At 40.1% G+C, this 21,159-nt stretch overlaps 1 protein-coding gene across 3 annotated transcripts in view; it reads right to left on the reverse strand.

Moving 5' to 3' along the window:
• The window catches only part of LOC114432536 (copine-8), an 89,325-nt gene that overhangs the window by 45,308 nt on the left and 22,858 nt on the right, over positions 1–21,159 (reverse strand). For all 3 annotated transcript variants that reach the window (XR_003670285.1, XM_028400599.1, XM_028400601.1), the window contains exons 2-6: positions 13,940–13,980; positions 12,209–12,255; positions 11,493–11,596; positions 8,525–8,564; positions 3,985–4,061 (exon numbers count right to left, since the gene is read on the reverse strand). Coding sequence is in view for 2 of the 3 variants with exons in the window: in XM_028400599.1 (XP_028256400.1) it covers positions 3,985–4,061; positions 8,525–8,564; positions 11,493–11,596; positions 12,209–12,255; positions 13,940–13,980 (309 nt within the window). In the remaining variant the exon portion in view is untranslated. The remainder of the gene's footprint in view (positions 1–3,984; positions 4,062–8,524; positions 8,565–11,492; positions 11,597–12,208; positions 12,256–13,939; positions 13,981–21,159) is intronic.

The raw sequence follows: 21,159 nt of genomic DNA on the forward strand, positions 1-21,159 counted from the left end.
ACCTTTAAATGCAAGTACATGATGTCCACATTGCACTACACTGAAGTGTACAAACGGATGAGGCTAGCTGCTCTTTCCACTGCCAGAGGAGAGTGTTTGAGAAATGTTATATCTAAGGTTGGAGGAGCTGGCCATAATCTTGCTGTCTGCCTCAGTGTCCTGGAGGTGCACGTGTACTAGAGAGATGCAGGCAGCAGCTGATCACCCTCTCAGCACAGCGGATGATGAACTGCTGCTTGCCCTTGTCCCTGGCAGCTACAGCGGTGTACACCGTGGTGATGGAGGGGGTTAGGATGGACTCAGTTACGGCAGTGTAAAAAGTGCACCATCATTGTATTTGGCAGGTTGGCTCTGGGTGACATGATGTTTTGTTCTCATTTGATAGAGCAACAGTAAACATAGTTAGTAATGTTATGGCAGCTACATTTTTTAATCTACCAATCTTTTTATTAAGTTTGAGTTGCTTCTTGAATTAATTAATCTGATTTTTTTTGTCAAAGAAGTTATCAACATGGAGACACGCACACTGGAGCTGAAGCTAATACCTGTGATGACTGCCAACTCATCATCCCTTTCCCACTGACCAAAATGTCCTCAATGTCTTTGTCTCAGCTGAGCCAAATTTACATGGAAGGAGTTTTGTTTAAACTCTAAAAATATATGATCAATGTTCAACAAACTCTTGACACAAGTGTCATTTTGTTGTTAATTCTTTCATACATTCTGCTGTGAGAGATGATCACAAGTGAATTTAAGAAGAGAAATTTGGAAATCCTTACAGGGCACCATGCTTGTACCTGTCAGTGTACATGTTGCTAGTTGCTCTCCGTTTCTCTTTTAGACACACACACACACACACTCCTGAATGCCCACTGGAGTTTGATTGAACAATGTAATTAGTTGTAATAAGCACTCATTACAATTGTTAATGTGCTCCCCTGTCTTGTCAGGCTGCAGGTGTGTGTCAGTCCAAGTCTGCACCTACACACACACACATACACTGTATGTATATACAGAGACAACCCCAGCAACTGCAGCAGCTGTGGCCTCTGTTCCTAATGTTTCTAATGACTCATGACAGTGTTTCTATTTCAGCACCAAATTAGTTGATACCTGTGGCATATGCAAGGTTCTTGCAGGTTTTAGTAAGTTAAATTTAAGACCTTTTTTAAACCTTTCAAGACCATTGTGAATTAAATTTTAGACCAACAAGACACAACAGCCGAAACAAAATGCTGCAAATATCAGTATAACTGTTATATGACAGATGCTTTGTAATTGATTGAAGAATCCAAATCACCTCCGATTTTGATTTCCCTTTGGAACCAAATGTAGCTCAAAGGTCGTTAGTTGAAGTGTTAGTGACACTGCACTGGAGTACAGAGGGACCGGGCGCTGACAAAGGTGAGGGTGGCGGGGGCCCGCTGAAGGCTTTTTACAGCAAGCTGGTGTTTGTCCGCCTTGGAGTGAGACTCAAGTGCTTTCACACCCAAGGTTCCTAACTGGATGGTCCTCTTTCAAGGTTTACAATGAGCTTGCTGGTTGCAGAGAACCCCTTGCAACAAGCGGCAAGAATCGCTGTTATCAAGCAAAGCCTTGTTGAAAACACACTTCCCCATGTTTTCTACGACAAGAAGGCGAAGTGACTGAACACGCAGGCATCTCAAACATGGCGGCAAACTGACCAGCACCAGTTATCGCGGGATTTGTAGTGCCACTAACCAACAACGGTAGCTATCCAAGCCCCTCAGAAAGAGACAATGCAAAAGCAGCTTCTGATCGCTGCGCTTTACTCTAATTTTATGCGGCCGACACTTCTCAGGAATGAACAAAAAAAAAAAAAAAGTAAGACTTGACAAGATTAAAGACCTTAGGAAAATCTGGTCTTTTTAAGGCCTTTAATTTAAAGTTTTAAATTTTAGACATTTTTAGACTTTTTAAGACCCTGCAAAAACCGCATATGTGAATCTAACAATTTCCACACATCAATAATTTTGTGTGTATTTTCGTGTACATTTGCACTAACAGGGCACTATACATTGAGAGTGGTGGTACATAGTGTGTAATTTCCTTACAAAACTTTGTTCTGTGCTCTACACCTCAAACTTTTATCTCAATAAATCTAAAATTATTGCATTTTAAATTAAAGTGATTTCGCAGCCAAAAACAAATGTATTAAATTTGAATATTTATTGCTTTCAGGAAGATTGCCATCTGCAATTGGTGCACTTTAAGTGTTTCAGTGGAATGGAGGGAATAAGCAACCAAATGAGTATCAAAGGGAGGAATAACATCTGTAATGCCAAACTAATTTTAGGTGAACGGCAAACAAGGAGAGCGCGTCAAAGCCCGCAGTCCCTCTGGATTCAAGTGATTCAATAAGAAACAATATGAAACAATACATCTTTCTTTAGCTTAGCACCAATTGTAATAATATAATGTGAATACTGACAGGGAAGCAGGTGGAATACAATAAAATAGAATTTTATTCTATCCTAGCATCTGAAAAAATCTAAATCAAATTAAAAACTACAACGATTTTTTATGGCATGAAGCCTCTACTACATTGCACACACACACACACACACACACACACTAACATCTGGTGTGATGAAATGACCTGCTTGCTGCTTCTATCTGTAACTCTTGACTGTTCGTCATCTCAGCCACAAATTCCAAGCATCAGTCACACTTCATTAACTCGGTATCTGGTTTAAACAAAATCTAAAGAAAAAGACAGAGGGGAAAACTGCCCTTTTAACAGATTATTGCATGTTTAAACAAACTGTTTTGCTTTATTGCACCTATTACAACATGGCTGATGTGCATGCGTCTGTTTAGGGATACGTGCAGTAGAAGAGGGGTTTCTTGAGTAGAGCTTTCAGAGTACAAACATATTTTTGCACTTTGGAGTGGTCCATGGTGCAAACATAAGCACAGCTCATACATCATACCATACATCACACCATCACACCAGAGACAGGTGCACTTTCTCTCTCTCTCTCTCTCTCTTTCTCTCTCTGTCTTCTTTCCTCCGAGTGGGAAATCTGCCACTGCAATCACCATGGCAATTGTTACTCAAATGGATGGCAGTGTTGCTTTGAAATGAAGAGGAATAGTGAACACATGCACGCATACACACACACACACACAGGTTGCCAGGTCCTTGACATTGTTCACCACTTTTCTTGAGGCTTATTGAGGCTTCAAATGAACAGGCAAATTGGATGAAAGAGATCCAATTGTATGAGAGGCAAGTGAGCCTCTTTGTGAAAAAAATATGTTGTTAAGGCTTGGGGAAATATGACTGGAAATGGCATCTTTGCCATGGTTACAATAATAAAGACAGGATAAATGGTTCCTTCTATTCTTACCTATTCAAGTCTGATTTATTATATCCACCTCTAACTGAAAATAACATCACATACACTGTAATCTGCAACAAGGGTTAGGGCATGCTAGGCCTTCTGTCCATCTGCCTCTCCAGTGTCTGCTTTCCTGACAAAATCTGACTCCAGTAGACTGACAGGTCTTTAGAGCCTGCTACACCTTTGTTGTCAGAGCACATTGACACAATGCTGTCTGTGATCATATAATGATACTTTTACACTGATTTAATTACACAAGTATGTTTACATCATGGCACAGGATTTTAGAATTAAAGCTTACCTTCAGTATCTGTTAATCAAACAGAAACAACACAGCCCCTTCGACAGAAAATTACTAGATACTTTATTGATCCCGAGGGAAATTTAAGAAAGACCTAGACCTTTTGTAAACAAGCATTTGCCCCATTAAGTACAGTTTGTGCTGCTAAACACAGTAATGAGGTAATGCCTCTGTTGCTCAATATGGTCTATGGGGAAATCATGACTGACAGTTCTGGGAGTCATTAGAATATGTCCCTAATGATCCTCGATCAGCTTTGTAATGATAATTACTCAAATATCAGCACACTCTGCTACTTGTCCACCAGCTACTCACCCAAGAGATTTTTCCAAGCGACTGCCCAATGATCCAACCACCTCTCCGAGGGTACAGTAGGCCTGGCCCAGGAAATCCTGCAGAGGGAAAAAAAAAACATTTTATCTTTCAGATCATAACAAGGCAAAAAAACTGACATAAAGCCGCTTTACTTTATATAATTTATATATATATATATATATATATATAAAACAATGTTTTTTTATGTATTTGAACATTTTATGACTGGTTCAACTGCTGTGGGCAGCAGTGGCTCAGTGGTATAGCAGGGTTGGTGGTTTGATCCCAACTCCTCCCTAGTGTGTGCCCAACTGTGTCCTTGGGCAAGGCACTTTACCTGCATAGCCTCCAGTGTATGGCGCTCTTTGCTGGGCTGCCTTAAGCAATTTCCCCATTGTGGGACTAATAAAGTTTTCTTAACTTAACTCTGTTGTCCTATCCAGCTCTTGTAACTCACACTGATGTGCAACTGAGCTGGGGGTGCAGTGTATCTGTGAATATTGGTGAATATTGTTTTGTTTGTATTGTATTATTTTCTGTTTTTAGAACCACCCTGACAATGAGATGCTGTTGAATGGATCCCTATAGACCCCAAAGGCTGAATTCTTTTCATTTACCTCCATGTTCCCCATTGACATATAATATTAACTACTAGAATAAGCCTTCCTCCCAGCAGCCCTCACACCTGCCCCATCTGCTCCCTTTGCCACTTTCCTGGTAAATTAAACAGCCATCGTATATTAAAGCTTTACAGCTGATACCAAGAGGAAGGCAGAGAGATGGAGAACAAAATGTATATATGTGGAAAGTATGTGCTTAAACTATTTAATGTATAGCCTGCAAATGCTAAGATACAAACTATATATTAGTACACTTTCATCTCTGAATGTATGAAAGCTATTATAGAAACATGCCATCTTAATCCTTTTCTGCCCAGGAGTGAGATCATTTGTCATTATTGGACACATCGTCTAATATCTGACTGGAGCAGCTCCAAGCAGCACTAACATAATACGTTCTCTTTGCTCTATTGATTCCAATCCTCAATCAGTCTGTCTCTAACCGTATACACAGCTGCTACATACATGCAGTCGAACAACATGTACTGATGTAACACGGAAAAATGTTTTTTTATGATATTTTCTTCCAGTCTATGAAGCAGAGGCGATGCAGTAAAGTCACAAATCACCTAGCAACTGTGGCTGGTTACCAGCATGAGGTCCATCAGAGAATTGGCTGGGTGCACTAATGGCTAAATATACAACAGCATGAGATAGAAAAAGATTTAATGTGAAAAAGATAATTGTGTGAGTGTAGCTCCATTCAGTAATGTTATGATGTTATAACACTTGACAGATAAGACATAGGAGACTTGGACATTAACATTAGTGAAATTACTCTGGAGTAAAACGGGTGTCTTTAATCAGATTTTTTAACCAATTTAACTCTTCAGATCTATTTCCCCTCTCAGCTCAGGTTTCACTTTCTCAGTCAACACCAACATCTTTACATAAAATCACATTTATTTCTTACTGTTGAGCTTTGTACTTTAAGGTTCATCTGTTTTTGGAACATCATCAAAATTCATATGCATCTTGGTTATATTTATGATTTTTAAACATGCCTTTCAGGGAAGTGGAAGCATTTTGTACAACTAGTTGCACATATGTGAGCTGCAAAGTTGGATTTTTTTCATGTTGGACAATGACTACAGAGCAAGTCAACCAGTGTAGGCCTATGTGTGTAAGAGGAGTGGGTCTAGGAGTGATTAGTCAACTGCATGAGTCACATTATCTACTCTTCAATGTGTCTTGCTTCTGTGGTGTCTAATGTCAGAGCTTGGTCAAAAATCATGAAGCGAACCATTGATGCATAATATTTTTGGCCAGAGCCAGTTTAATCATGTATTGAATGTTCTCTGGCATGGCTGAAGTCAATACAAATTTTGAGATGGCCAAAATATACTGTTTAGAATGAGAAGCAGGGAGGGAAGAAAATGTATTATAGCTACTGTGTAAGTGTAAATATACTTATAACTTAAAATATACTTAAGTTATAACCATACTTTTGTAACCATTTGTCCAAAAAACAGTTAAAATAGGGAATAATGTGGAAAATTGCATTGCAGGTCAATTTAAAGTGCACAGATACAAGAACATGTTTTTAGTGCACCAGCTCAACATGCTTTGCATCCCTAATGCTAACGTCCTCACAATGACAATACCAACATGCTAAAATTTAGCAGGTGCATTATTTACCATCATATTTTAGCATGTTGGCATACAAGTAATTAGCACTGAATATTGCTACAATCAACTGGAGGTTAGTGTAGCAACCTTTTGGTCAAATTATGATCACATTTAGACAAATAATCATTTTTGAAATCCAGATGTTGTTCATGTTTTTTAATTTAAATTTAAAACATAAATCATAGGATCAGCTGGGCTTCCTGTTTATCTACATATCTCCATTTAAAATTAGTGTGTGTTTTAGTGCCTCTTCACCTTCTCTGCATTTTCCTCTATATTCCCCACTTGTTCTCACTAACTTCCCAGGTGTGCCAGCAGCCCACAGCCCCCACGTTAAAACACCATCTAATGGGTTGGCTTTTCCCCCTGAGACCAGCACCAAGGCCACTGAGATAGTTTGCTGCCTCCGAGCCAATGCGTGTCTCTTCTAGTATGAGATTATTGATTTCAAACAAGTGAGGCAAGGGGGAGCAGAGGCAGTGCACAGGAGGGAAATGAGAGATGAGAGAAAAGTGAGAGAACAAGGGTACAGCAAAGAAATAGAATAAACAGGTGACAGAATGCCATACTGAGAGGGAACGACAAGAAGCAGAGCAAAACGGGAATGGTATAGCATCCAGAAAGACATCAAAGTGACATACAAAATGTCCTGAAGGGACACAGCACGAGGTCTTGCTTTTGAGAAAGTGGTTCTCACTGTAGTGCTCAATTTATCTTCACTTAGTTTCATACAGGTGTTGCCGAATAAGTCTCAGCAGTGTATTTGATGTCCTTCATTCACTATTTTTAAGGTGCAACTCTAGAAACTAGAAACTGGGGCGACTTCAACTACAGGTGCTTCTGTAAGAAGCCTTGGCTTTTCTTTGACAGATCTTTTTTTCTGGACACAGTGCCGTGAGGAAAAGTTTCCACAGCTGCTATAATGCTGCAACAAAATCAATGTGTCATTCCTTCCGCACTGCAAGCTTGATGCCAAATAACTAAACCGTACAGGTGTTTGTTGTTAAGTTAAATGGCTAAATAAACACATACTCCTGTGATTCTCCATCCCTTTTAGGACATGATTGGACTTAAATGAGGGTAAAATCCAGTGGTTGCCATTTACAGCCATTATAAGAAAACCACACGGCTGTTTATCAAGAACAGGGACAAAATGAACAAAGAAGGAAGAATTCTGTACAATATTTTAAGAGAACCACATACTCATATCAGAGTCATAAGCAACAGTCCTAAGAAATAAAATAAATAAGATCTCCTCATCTCTTTGTCCTACCCAGTGATGCCATTGCCTTTCCAGTTTCTAACAACACCAGAAAGTCACATGACTGTGTGTCTATATCATGTGTTATGTGGGCAGACTGGTTGGGCTGCACAGTAAAGTTCAAGCAATGATAAGAAGTGAGTGCTAGAGTGTGTCACTTTGGACTGTCTGAGGCTCAGCTCAAAGGCAGAGACACAAAAAGAGACACAAAAATCAGAGAAGTCTAACCTGAAGTGTTTTTTCCCCCCTCACACACACATAGATATACATACATTTCTTTTACACAATTGGCCCAAAACCACGTGTGAGACACAATTGCACCCTGCCTATTACACAGATTCATGTTTTAAATGAATATTTCCAAACAAGGGGAAAGATGGCTGTGTAAATCTCATAACCACTGTTTTTCTTGTGCTGTTGTTCTATTTTTTCTTGCCCAATAACAATTGGTGTAACAGTGACAGCTTAGGTAAGTGTCAGCTGTTACCACAGCAACCACCTGCTCAAACATGTCTCAGATATCACTGTAAAGCTGTAGGTGCAAACAAGATAACAATCAGGCAAAGACCTTCAGGACATGTGATCAGTTATAATATTTAACCCTTTTTTTAATCATAATCTTTCAGACTCCTAAAATAAATATATAAACAATTAGGGAATAAGGAGTATTTGTCTCTGAAGATACAATCCATATTATGCAATAGGCAGGTAACAGCAAAGATCACACTGTATCGTTTTTAATTACTGTTAGGGTAATGACTGCTATCAATAGAAAATTTTTATCAATCTATTTATCAATAGAAACATTTTTTTTTTTATTTCTACATGAAACACAGGGGAGGTGCTATTACAGTAGATAAACACACTCATTGTAATGGCCAGATTACTGTTGTGTGGGTGAAATGAGGCTAATGGGAGGTAATGACATGGACAAGCAATCACGCTTACAACACACTCCACAACACAAAATGTAAGAAAAAATAAATGTCATTGAATAGGGCCTCAGCCGAGTCATAAATAAGGAACTCACATGTTTGGACAGGTTGGCGCTCTTGGAGTCAACATCATACCTGTAGGAAAAAAAAGGGAAAGCAAGAGTAGGTGCATTAGGAAGTGATGGAAAGTGTCAGGAGCTCAGCTGGGAACACAACAGGGATTACAGACAGAGTACATCAGTAATGGGGCCAAGCAGCTTGTCAGCAATGATCTCACCAGAGGCTCTGGGTGTTTCGCTTCCCAGCATCTCAGGCTCATGGGCATCCTCCATTAAACTGACACTAAATGGACTAATTGGCAGTCACAGATAAGACTGTGTGCGTGAGTATGTGTGTTTGTGCATGTGTAAGAAACAAACAAAAGCTGAGAAATATTGTGTTAGCAAGTAAATACGTATGTTTTCATATATTCATCTCTGCTCATTAGTGTGATAGCTGGGTGGCCATCACATTATTCGATTATTATTCACACTTCAGCTGCAGGCCTTTCATACATACATACAATATTTGCAGTGAGAACATTTTGTCTAGAAATAGCCCCCTCCAGTTACAAAGAATAGGAAGCAATCAGACAAGCCATTCACTCAGCAATTTCAGGTCATTTCACAGCTCAGGTCATTTCACCCACCACTAAAAATGGATTGCCCTTTGCTGGGTAATACTTTGGGGGCCAAATGAGGGGCAATTTAGTTTACAAGAATGTTCAGGATGATGTACAGCCCATCCTGTGCATATTAGGATTCTTAATTAATCCGAATCATAACGGAATTTATAAAATGATTAAATGCAATCATAGGATATTGCATCATCAGCACCAACACTTTGCCTAATTTAAAACAAAAAATGTCGCCATCATTTATGAACAAGGGGTGATTGATTAGTGTGTGGCCTAAGGTTTAAGAAGACAATTTTACAGAATCTAGCACATCATTTTTAATATAGTAAAACATTAGATCTCGTCAATGGTCTCCCAAGTATTGATGGTGATGGTGAAAATGTAAAGCATCCAAGGAAGGAGTTATCTTCCAGGCTCTCTCTGCCATGTGTAAATTCATTATCCTTTACCATGTCCTACCTAGTCTTTACCATGCAAAAGAAAAGCACTTTTCATTAGTGTCCACCACTTCTTTGGGTGATCAGCTCTAGAGACTGACTGCACAAAGACCAGCGGGGGACAGTGCTATCTTCAAATCAAGGGGCAACCTTCGGGGCTCAAAGTTGAAGCCCAATGCGGAAGTGTCAAAACTTGTAATTCGCGCTGCAACCACTGGGGGCTGGCTCCAGCAGCGAGTCATTTCCCATAGACTCCCATGTTAAAATGGCCGACTTCACAGCAGAAATAAACATGTTTACAGCCTGGTACAAAAACCACTCTGGTCTCAGATGATAGGTTCTCTTCTAGTGTCAATTGTACGGGGAGTGAATTTTTTTACAACTCACTCGTTTCTATTGTATTCCGACTTAAAATTACACATAATTATGGGCATTGCCGCTTGAGCGACAAGACGGTTGCCATATCACAGCGCGGATTTCCTGCTTCGCCCGCCCCCCTAAACCCCACTCGTGCTCCCCCTCTTTGTCCATATTTGGAGTTTTGGTGGACGTGACGCTGCCAACATGGCGGCGGTTATCATGTCCCGGAACCTCCCACCGAGCCTCAAAACGGCTCTTCAGAAACAAACGGGTGACGTCACGGAAGCTCTATCCATAGTTTTTACTGTCAATGCTTCAAATAAATGCCACAAAAGTAATTTTTTTGCATCGTAAGTACAAAAGCTACCAATGCATATGAGAGAAATATATTATTCTTCCTTCAGCCAAAAATCCCTATCATAACTAAACAACAGACCATGCTGGGGTGTAGAATTAAACTCAAATAGTGAGTGGAACACAGACGTACAGAGTTCCATTAAACACAGTGTGATCTAGTAATTCATATTCTGCAGACATGCTGTGGTATTTTAAAACCTTTGCTCCGTTTCTGGTTTGTTTTCACACAGATCTCATCTTCATGGGCCTGAGGGAGGAAGAATTCTTTCATCTGCTATCATTTCAGACTGTGTTACCCTCTGCAGGCTGGCAGAGCCAGACTACGTACTGTACAGTTGTTGATGAGAGGAGCAGCAAGCTGGGGCCACACACACACGTATGTAAACACATTGGTAGACAAAGCCACATGCATGTCTCTCCCACACTGATGCACACGTTGAATGATAATAACAACACTCACTCGCAGATCAACAAAAAGCCAGTGCTGTTTTGTTCCTCTGATGCTCAGCTCCATTCAGAGAACCACTCAAGAAACAGGTAGCATAGGGTCACCCATTCATTCATTTATGGTCATCTCAACAAATGAGCAGGCAGAGAAGCCACATGTCCTTACATTTCTTGGCATAAAAAGTGTATGCACCTTGTGTGTTTCTGCATTTAAAGGGGCCCTCATTTTTAACCTTCACCAGGTAGAAAATGTGGATTTGAAGTAAACTCTTTATTCTGTACTTGCAGTAAGTGTAAAACAGAGCTGGAAAAAACAGATATGAAAGGTTAAATACTTCTATTTCCCTGAAGGAAATCTGTCTGTTCCTATATTACACCCACCCTCCCACCGAATTCTGGTTGTTATGGCTACACTTTGAATCGCACTGATAGGCACATACACATGCACAGAGAAACATCACTGTGGTCACTCACAGTATGTGGGCATGCCATGCACACACAAAAAGCATACGTCAGTTTTGCTTTCATTATAGGGTCTGTCTACCATGTGATCCTCTGACATGTTCTAGTTCATGCATGTACGCACAATGACAACCAGTAAAGACACCATATATAATATATCAAAGTGTATGTTTGCATCATATTAAGCCCTTTTTCTTACATTTATTGTGGGCCAATTGCCAATGAAATGAAACAAAAAGAAAAATACATAATAAAAATACAAAGGTCTTAGACATTTTGTTGCTACAAGGTTCATACACATACACACGCACAGGCCTTACTTACAAATCAAATCGGAGGTTCTGCCGCTCTTCAAAGAAGTAGTCCAAAATGAATTTCCGCACAAAGTCTGGATTTAATGTGTTGTCAATCACCTCTGTTCTTCCAAACTAGACAAAAAAGCAAAGATAAAAATGAGGCAATAAGAATGTAGTAAAGGGTTTTTAAAACTATGTCAGCTTTATGCCCTCAATATATTACCTGTCAACTCACTAATGTTTAATGTTATACTAATCTCAGCTTTAACAAGCACTCTGTGAAGTTGCACTGGCTCATGTAAAAACCTATTCACCTGCAGGTTTTTCCTCAGGAGACACATCAGGGGAGAGGCTGGTTACAAAAGATTACGTACAGCTTTGGAGTAATGAATGCAGAGCAGCTGAAGTATCAAGTCAATGGGGGTCAGGTAGGTCCCGGTTTGGCATTTAACTTAGCCTGTTAATAATGCATGCAGATGATGGGCCACTAAGAACTATGAATAACCGAGAATGATTGGGGCTGCAAGATTTGGCCCCTCATTTACATACATGAATAATTACTGCAGTAAAACACAATGGAGATAAAAGTACAGTCGCACCTGAGTGCATACATGCTCTTAAAAAAGGTGTTGTTAAGCTACTGGTGGTTTCTACAAGCACAAACAAAGAAAAAGTGCTTATTGCTATTAAAGTGTAATAAAGGGAAAAAATTGCAACACTCCATAATGCAATATACACACTCACCTCTCTCCACTCCTTGTTTCCCATGCCTTGTGTGTAAAGAACACAAACTGTGAAAAACACACACAACATAAAAAAAAATTAACTTCACATGCTTATATAAATATTTCATATTGTGGTTAAAACAGCTGTCAAGTATTTCTTCATCAGACTCAAAACTCAAACATCATGCTATTTCATGAACCCATTAGGATATGACTAATAAGCCATAAATGCATGAATAAGAGTAACAAAACAACATGAAAGCACCTAATATATGTATGATATTTCCAGTCTTCAGATGCTGAAAAACGCCATTTCAGGCCAGTATGAAATTTTCTAAAACATGCTTTAAAAGCCAAATTACTAAGCTGAGTTCACTCATTATGTACTTCAATTCTAGCTGTCTTTGATGCTATTTTCAGATAAGCAGGATAGATCACCCTGCACACACAGAAACATAAAGCATCAGTTTCACATCTGACAGCCAGGGCCAGGTGATATTTTGGGGAACAGACAGATTTAAACTATTAATGGATTAGAAATTGTTGAGTCCATCATTTTTGTCCCAGGAAGCCATTGTTTTCCTTTCTGGATCACTGCTCTTTAGATTTCTAAGGTATTTTTATGAAGTGGCATATCTAAGGTATTTCTATACTTCAAGCAACTTGGACATTCACTCTTTTTCTCTCTTCCTTTACCTCCTTGCTCTTTTCCCTCTGTCAGTCTGGTTCATATCATTAGACTCAAGTCGCAGCACTCAGCATAATCACAAGTGCCACTCAGCATAAAAGCATGGCTAAATGTATGGTTAAAGCCAAGGCTTCTACCTCCTCCTCATCACTGTCATCTTCATCACTGTGTGCATCACTGTCATCATCGTCACCTTGAGTCATTTTTTTCCCCATGCTAATGTAAATGTGCTGACACACTGTGTTTTCCAGACTGCATGTGTGTGGTGAGTCATTGTAGAGCACCAAAAGGTCAGCCTGATATCAGAAATCTACAGTCGCACACACCCCGAGATGACATATGAAGGTAACACACAGTTCACTGTGTATTACTGTGTTAAAGTCTCTTTGCCTAAAGAAACAAGAGCAGCAACAACCTGGAAGCAAGTTTCCAAGTCCTTTTTAAGGTTGTTGTTTTTTGTTTTTCATTTTAATGACAGTGCTGTCCTTAGTCTCCAATTGTTGGTTATGGAAAAAGACTTACCACGTCACTTTTTCCCCCTCAGTTAAGCAGTTGCAGTATCGGCAAATGCACATCCCAGTTTGTTAAGTACTAATCAAGTTCGGCTCTGATTCTGCCACATGCACTCCACAAATTCCCAGAATATTCCCAGAATATTTATCAAATATTAGTTTATCAAATATTAGTTCTAACAGAGTTTTAAGACTCTTCTAACAGAGTTTTAAGTGGGGAGAACAGAGAAGAATTGCCACCCATCCTGTGAATCTATAGGGAGAAGCTTCTCAGCTGACATTATGCATTAGTTAGAGCAGCCTCAAGCCAAGCAAATACATTTAGTGAAAAAACATATACAGTAAGGACTGACTCGTGACATTCATTCATTCACCCTTATTTTCTATCATTTTCAGAGTTGTTCACCTTTTATATCTTAACATTTTATTTGAAACTGTCTTTTGCACCATGCTATGTTGTTCTTACTTTGTATATGATTTGGTGATGTTGAGTTATATAAATAAAACATAGATAGACTCTGCCAGAAACAAATGTGGTTGTGGGTCTTACTTGGGTCTGATTTGGAGAAGGTGTCTCTGTCCAGCAGGTTTCTGTGAAGACACACGGGGAATAGTGGTTAGAAACACAGTCCCTCGGTGAGAAGGGAAAACATTATTTTGTCATTTAAACGTAGGCAGCGAAAGCACTTTAACACATTAACTATTTATGTACTCTGCTGGCTATGAGTTGGCATGTCAGCATCACGCTCTGTTTACAGTACTGCTGTGAAACTCTTGGAAACAATAAAAACCTACACTGTACTGTAAAGCCACAGCTTTACTAAGGCTTGAGTTGTGAATTGCTGGTCATTTTCAAGATGTAATAACGAACAGCCCAACTGCAAATGCACTCTTGTAATGCTTGTAGTTTATTCTCATTGTACATACACTGTACTGTGGTTTATTAAATTGAGCATAGCATTAGTTCAGACAAATCATAAAGACAAGCTCAGCCCTAGTCATCCTTCAGTAGGTCTGATGCTACCAAGCAACAAAATTCCGGCCCCTTGCCACATACACACACGCACAAAAGATCAAGAGTCAGACTTCTTTATGGGAATTTTACTTTTTTACATTTCTTTGTTTCATGATGAGTGAAGAGAAGTGCAGCCCTCTGTCTCAGGAAACTAGGCTGAGATGGACTTTTCCCCAGAAGAGAAAGGAGAAGGCATATTAAAGTCGCAAGTGAGCTTATCATTAATTCTGATTTCAGAAAAATGCAATGAATGATGGTGTCATAGATAGTGCTTAATGGTCTAGAGAGGAAAGCAGGGAATTGGAGAGGATAAAAAGGATAACTAAGTTGTCAGTGAGGTTAAATCATCACATACAGGTCTCAGTAAGAATTATAGTCTATTTCTAAATGACTCTTTTTTTTATCCACTTAACCTTTTGTGGCAGGTCCATGGTTGGAGAAAGGCTATGAAAATATGGGTACTGCTCGCCATGATCCTTTAAATCCAAGGGATTGTGAAGAGCTCTCAAAGAAAGCCCTAAAACTAATGGTGGCTGGAGGGTGTCACAGCTGCAAGCTGGCAGCTTTAACTCAATTTCTGTTGCTTCTATCTTTCTGTATTTACTGTGTCTTTTTTTCTCTTCTGTCAACTCGCCACATTCTCAACACCACCTATGGCATTTTTTCCTCTCTCACTCTCTTGTGTTTGCTCTCAGAAGAAAAACACCTGAAGTATCCAATCAGCCCTTCCTGCTTGTTTGCGGCTTTACTTGTCAGCTCACTCACTTATTTCTAAATTACAGCGTCGCTTGCAGCAGTTTTTACAAGAGCAATTTTTAACATATCTGATGCAGTTATTTACTTAGTAACCATGTGTGTGACCATGCTTATCCACCAAAGTGCGTAATTTCTACAAAATGATACTTTCTATTCGTACTGGCAAAGTACCTATAAATAACTAATCAAATTTACCTGAGACTCATCAACACTAAAAAGAAGCACATTATTTCATCTCTATGGACAAATGGCAGTTATCAGTCAGTTGGATGTGAGCTTGGCTGCTACACAGCGACAGCTGGTTCATGTCTGATTTTTGTCACCCACACATACCAACACCTGTGGCTGTTACATGGGGACTTATATGGGGACAATGGTCTGACTCATTTGTTGAACTGAAAGGGTTTCATGTTTTGTAACCTAAATGTTGGCAAGTATGATTAGAGTGCACGGTTTCAGTCCATGTAGATGGTCAAAGCAACATGGCCTGGAAAATTATTTAAAAAAGCACTGGCCATCTTCTTTTCAGTGCATCTACCTGCACATTACTGGTGCAGCGCTGCCGATAATGTGCAGCAATCTGGTCATTATAACAAAACATCCCACTTTTTACACAGCTACTTGAAAAAATAAAATAATTTGACACAAAATAGCCCAGGATGTCCCCACCTCTTGTCAATTGACAGGGATAGTACTCCCATCCCATGTACAGTACAAAGCAGGTTGTACTGTTGGCAGAAAATTGATGGATGGATAATCAGGCAGGTATAATTGCCATTATATAAAGAAATACAACTTGACTCCTATTGTGGACTAACTTAGGCAAAACATCGGTGGATAAACCAGGACATCAAAAGATTAATGCATATCTTTATGCTATCAAATCCTAACAGCACCTCAGTACTGTGCCTCCATTTGTATGGTGCCTGGAAGTAATTTCCCACTCTTAGTTGGGGGTGTGTTAGGGAGAATAGTTAAAGCACACTTCCCCCTTCTAAGAGAGAATTCGAGGCTCCACATCTCTATGACTGGCTGCTGCTCAAAGCACATCACACATGGTGGCACTCCAAATGGGCTCCTGGGCTTCCCCTGCGCGTGTGTATCTTATGTGTGCGTGTGTGTGTTTTTTTATGTGTGAGTAAGACACGTTTTCAGGATTTCCACTTCAGAGGATAATGTGAATGAGTCATGGCGCTCTCTCTCTTTTTCTCTCACTCCTTCTCTCTTTTCATCCAGAGGCAGGCAGGGGAAAGCTAAAAGCTGTCATCCGAGTCACACAGAGGTCTGCAGGAATAAAGGTACCAGAAAGGTTTATGCTAGTGATGAGTGATTTTATGCTTTTTTGCCACATAAATGCAATGCAATGTATCTGTAGGCAACAGCTTAAAGAGGGCAACAGAATTATTCTACCGTTAGTGACAAGAACCTCTCATTTGCTTGTAAAATATTGATTTCTTCAATACATTTTTCCCAAGCCTTATAAAAAGTTTACAAGCACCCTCTTTGCTTCCTTCATCTCTCCTCACAAAAACACCCTCTGACATTTCTACTAGCTCTTATTCATTTTAACACAGTTTATTCAAACAAAGCACACACTCTTTCAGGTATTTTCCTCTTCTCACTGAAAACCTGTGTGAGTCAGTCAGTTTTAGAGGTAGGGTAGGAGATTTCATTCTGATGCACTTTTTGTTAAATTAGTGTAACTTCTCTTTACAATCCGATAGCAACCAATTAGTTCGGCAGTTTCGCTTTAAAACGAAGAATATGAATCATCTGTGGTAGCTATAAAACGCTAAAAACATCAGCCAATCCTATGAGGCACCCCTGCGCGTATAGTTGGCTGGTTGTCACTCTCTTCCTGCTCTGCGCGCACCAGAGAGGTACATGCATGATGGCTGAAGTCACAGACTGGTTGGGAGGTGTGGCTTCAGGGTGAGCTCTGAGAGAAAGGGGCGTGTGTTTACTTTCAAAATCTGGCTGACTCTCACTGAGTTTTCAAAATCTCCTACCCTACCTTTAATTGGCTTGATTTGTCGTTTTTTCATGTAGTGATTAAATTAAGGCAATAAGGGGGAAAACTGCCTTCAAAAGAACACTGCACAACACAGCCTGTAAATAAATTCAATTTTTTCTGCTAAAGCACACATCACAGTTCACAGAGCAATTACTTACATAGCTTTTTTAGGCAAATACTGCAAAACTACAGAGACACATCACTGCAGTTAAATGATTAGCCTGTTCACATTCCTATAATGGAAAAGAACTAGCACATATCAAGTTAAGGTTACGTCCAGGTTAATACTGTGAGCAGCAATTTAAAAACTGTCTCTGTCAGTGGACAATGGACTATTGGGGGCCATGGCAGCAGCAAAACAGAGCTTAAGAGTAATCACAAATCAAACATCGAGACATATGTGACAAATCAGAGGAAACCATGCAGGCCAGGAAGACCAAAAACGTCTCAATTTCCAATCCCAGTTGGGTATTGGTGACTATGCCTGTACCTGCACCAATTGGATAGCATTTTTATCCAGAAAAAATGACTGCAGAACTAATGTCATTTTATTTGGCGTGGCTCACAGTACACCATGGAACATCATACATTTTATATCAACATCACGTCAGACAAGCCAGAACTAGCCATATGTCCCCTTATTGCAAATATTTGTACTAGAAATTTTTCAAAATGGACGTGTACAAAATGTGGAGATATATGACATTCATTCTTGGTACAGTATTTCCTAATATTTATATAGCCTTATTACAGTATAGATGAGCTTCTCATGTTCTTCTAATGGGTTTTTCAGCAGACTAGCTGCAGCTGATACATTCATGAAAGGTACATATTTATTTAAATCTATGATCTGTTAAATTATTGTTTAACCCTCTGGGCATCCTAGGGCCCAAACGTGTACATTTTGCTTTTTTTGTATTTTGGTTCTCAATATCTCTGTCAGTTTAAAGGCTAAATGTACAAAACTTGGACAGGGATATTTTTTTATGATTATTTACAAAAATCAATTGTCCCCACTTTCGCAAGTTGTACACAATGGGAGATAAACATTTTTGTGTTTTTGTGTGTGCACGCGTGTGTGCACACACATGATGAAAAGATAGATCATACAGAGGGTCCGTTCTCCTATTGTAGGTGCATCTTTGAAGTCTAGAAGAACATTGTACAGTTTTATCTGGCCAGTCATGCCACCACGAGCAACCATGAAGAGGAGATTAAATTTTGAAGAGGCACTTGCTGCCATTTTGAGGTCCCCCAAGGCCACTGATGAAAACATATTATCCTCTGACAGCCAGGAAGTATCCGCATAGGAATTTTGTGCAGAGGAGGACCTTGGTAGCACCACTGGGGAGGAAGAGGGAGAAGAAGAGCAAGAGGAGGAAGAGGAAGAGGAGGAAGAGGAGGAAGAGGAAGAAGAACAAGCGGAGGAAATGGATGACAGCAACTGGAGATTTCACTGGAGTTCCAAAAATGGTAAAGTGACAAGGGTGTAGATTTGCATTTGACATTGGTGGGGGCCTAAGATTCCAATGAAATTTAACCCCTCCTGCACCCAATGAGAATCTGTTATTGTTTAGGAGGTGATTAAATTATTGGTGGGGACATGCCCCCTCCGTCCATGCTACTACACCCTTGCAAGTGATGCTCCCACTAATGAACAAAGGTGTCTATTTGTCACATTTTGCTCTGAGGTCAGGATGATCAGCAGCCTCTAGAGCACATTTAACCTTTTGTTTTCCTGAGGACATGCATTCCAGTGTGGAGCTACTGTGCCAAATGCGGGGCCCATGTCTGCAAAATGCATCATGATGCACCACCGTGCTGCCGCAGAGGACTGCAAGAGGACAGCAAGAAGGTTCCTGGTTCCATTCTGACTGGGGTGGCGATTTTGTGTGGATTTGCATGTTCTCCCTGTGCCTGCGTGGGTTTTCTCTGGGTACTCAGACTTCCTCCACATTCTAAAGACAAGTTAGGTTAATTGGTCACTCTAAACTGCCTGTAGGTGTGAGTGTGAGTGTGAATGGTTGTTTGTCTGTGTTGCCCTGCGATGGACTGGTGACCTGTGCAGGGTGTACCCCGCCTCTCACCCGAAGTTATCTGGGATAGGCTCCAGAACACCCCCCCACCATATATCTATGGATAGGTCTGGCATTGCTGAAAAGAAATAAAAAAAAAAAGAAAAAAAAATATTTATATATGGCATTGTTATAGCACTTTTAAGAGAGGTACACGTTTGGGCCCTAGGGGTCCGAGTGTGAGTTTTTGGAATAATGGCTTATTACTGCAATAATAATAATGCATCAAAATCAATTTTGTTATCAATTATTGACTTAGTCAAGGCTGTAAATTCCTCATATAAAGTGACCCACTTGGCACCTCAGTTTTTAAAAATCTTGCATATTTTCAGTTTTACTGTTTATGAATTCTATGTTTTTTATGACAAAAATAACACAAAAACATACAAAAATGATGACTGAGTCTGAGTCATTTGATTTTGAGTATCTGCCGATACCGAGTCCCGATCCGATACTTTCTATAAAGGCACTCATTGTGGCAAAACCTGTGTGTGTGTGTGTGTGTAGGCCTGTCACGATAACGATTGGCGATTAATTGCCAAGAGAAATTATTGCGATAAGCGATAATATTGTCAACTAACATAATGATAACGACATATAATGCAAGTACACCCTTTAAAGATCAATAAACTTCAATTTCTAAAGAACATTTAACACTGGAAAGGCCGCCAATTATCAACACTATTATTATTATTATTGTTAGTGATATTATTATTATTAATGATATTAATATTATTATTATGAGTAGTGGTAGGCCTATTACCATGGCTTATCTGAGCATAGTCAATGGAGTTAAGTCAAACCAACTAGCACGTCATGAGCAACAGAGAGTCGAACAACACGCACTCTACCTGCTGCTGGGAGTGGGCTCACCTGTGCGCACATGTGTTTGTGTGCGCACGCGTGCGTGTGTATGCGCATCAGCGAATTTTAAAAACGCCACCATGTAGACAGAAACACATAAAATAGCAGAGATGGCACAAGAGGACTGGGCAAGAGGACTAGACTGGGTGGCGCTGCAGCGAGTGCCGCCAGTGAGAAGGCAGAGAACTTCACTCGTACAACGCGGACTCTCTCTGATGGCACGTTGTATTCATAAGCATGTTTAGTCTTGTGGTGAATTGTGTGGAAGTGTTGAACCGGTGTTGTGCAGCTTCACAGCTCTCTGTGTTGCTGTAACGTCCAAGCCCTGCAGCACTGTGACGCACCGTGGCGACGCAGACAGCGAGCTGACCGTGGTCTGCTCAGAACATCACGTAAACGTCACACAATGAGTTCAAAAAATAAGAACTACCTGTTGGTTTGACACATTTTAAGACAGAAGCCGCGGGCCATATTAAATCTGACGGCCGGACTTTGCACACTTTATACGCTACGACGCACCGGAGTGACGCCTTTTGTCATCCAGCCTCTTTGGCAGCGAGAGGGAGAGAGAGAGAGAAAGAGAGGAAAACAAACCAGCATGCAAATGTAATTTAACGCGGCCGAAAAACTTATCGAGCCCATTTAAAGTTATCGTGCAATTAATTGATTTATTGTTTATCGCGACAGGCCTGTGTGTGTGTGTGTGCCGTGGCGGCGTTAACTTTGACAGCCCTAATAAGTATATATCCGAGTCCTGATCGGGAGGTAATGTGCGATTCCGATCGAGTCTGAAATCACGTAATCGGGCCCGATTTCCGATCATGTGATCGGATCGGGACATCCCTAATTGTTATAGCACTTTTAAGAGAGGTACACATTTGGGCCCTAGGGGTCTGAACGTAGCCAAAATCGAAGGGTGCCCAGAGGGTTAATTAAAAACACCATCTATATGATTAATTTACATATGTAGCCACCAATCATAACTAAAGTCAACATGCAATGCTTTGTTGATTAACAGCAAATTAACAAGCAAGTTAAGTGATGGA

The sequence above is a fragment of the Parambassis ranga genome, chromosome 2 (genome assembly GCF_900634625.1).
Source record: "Parambassis ranga chromosome 2, fParRan2.1, whole genome shotgun sequence".
In the NCBI taxonomy this organism is placed as follows: domain Eukaryota; kingdom Metazoa; phylum Chordata; class Actinopteri; family Ambassidae; genus Parambassis; species Parambassis ranga.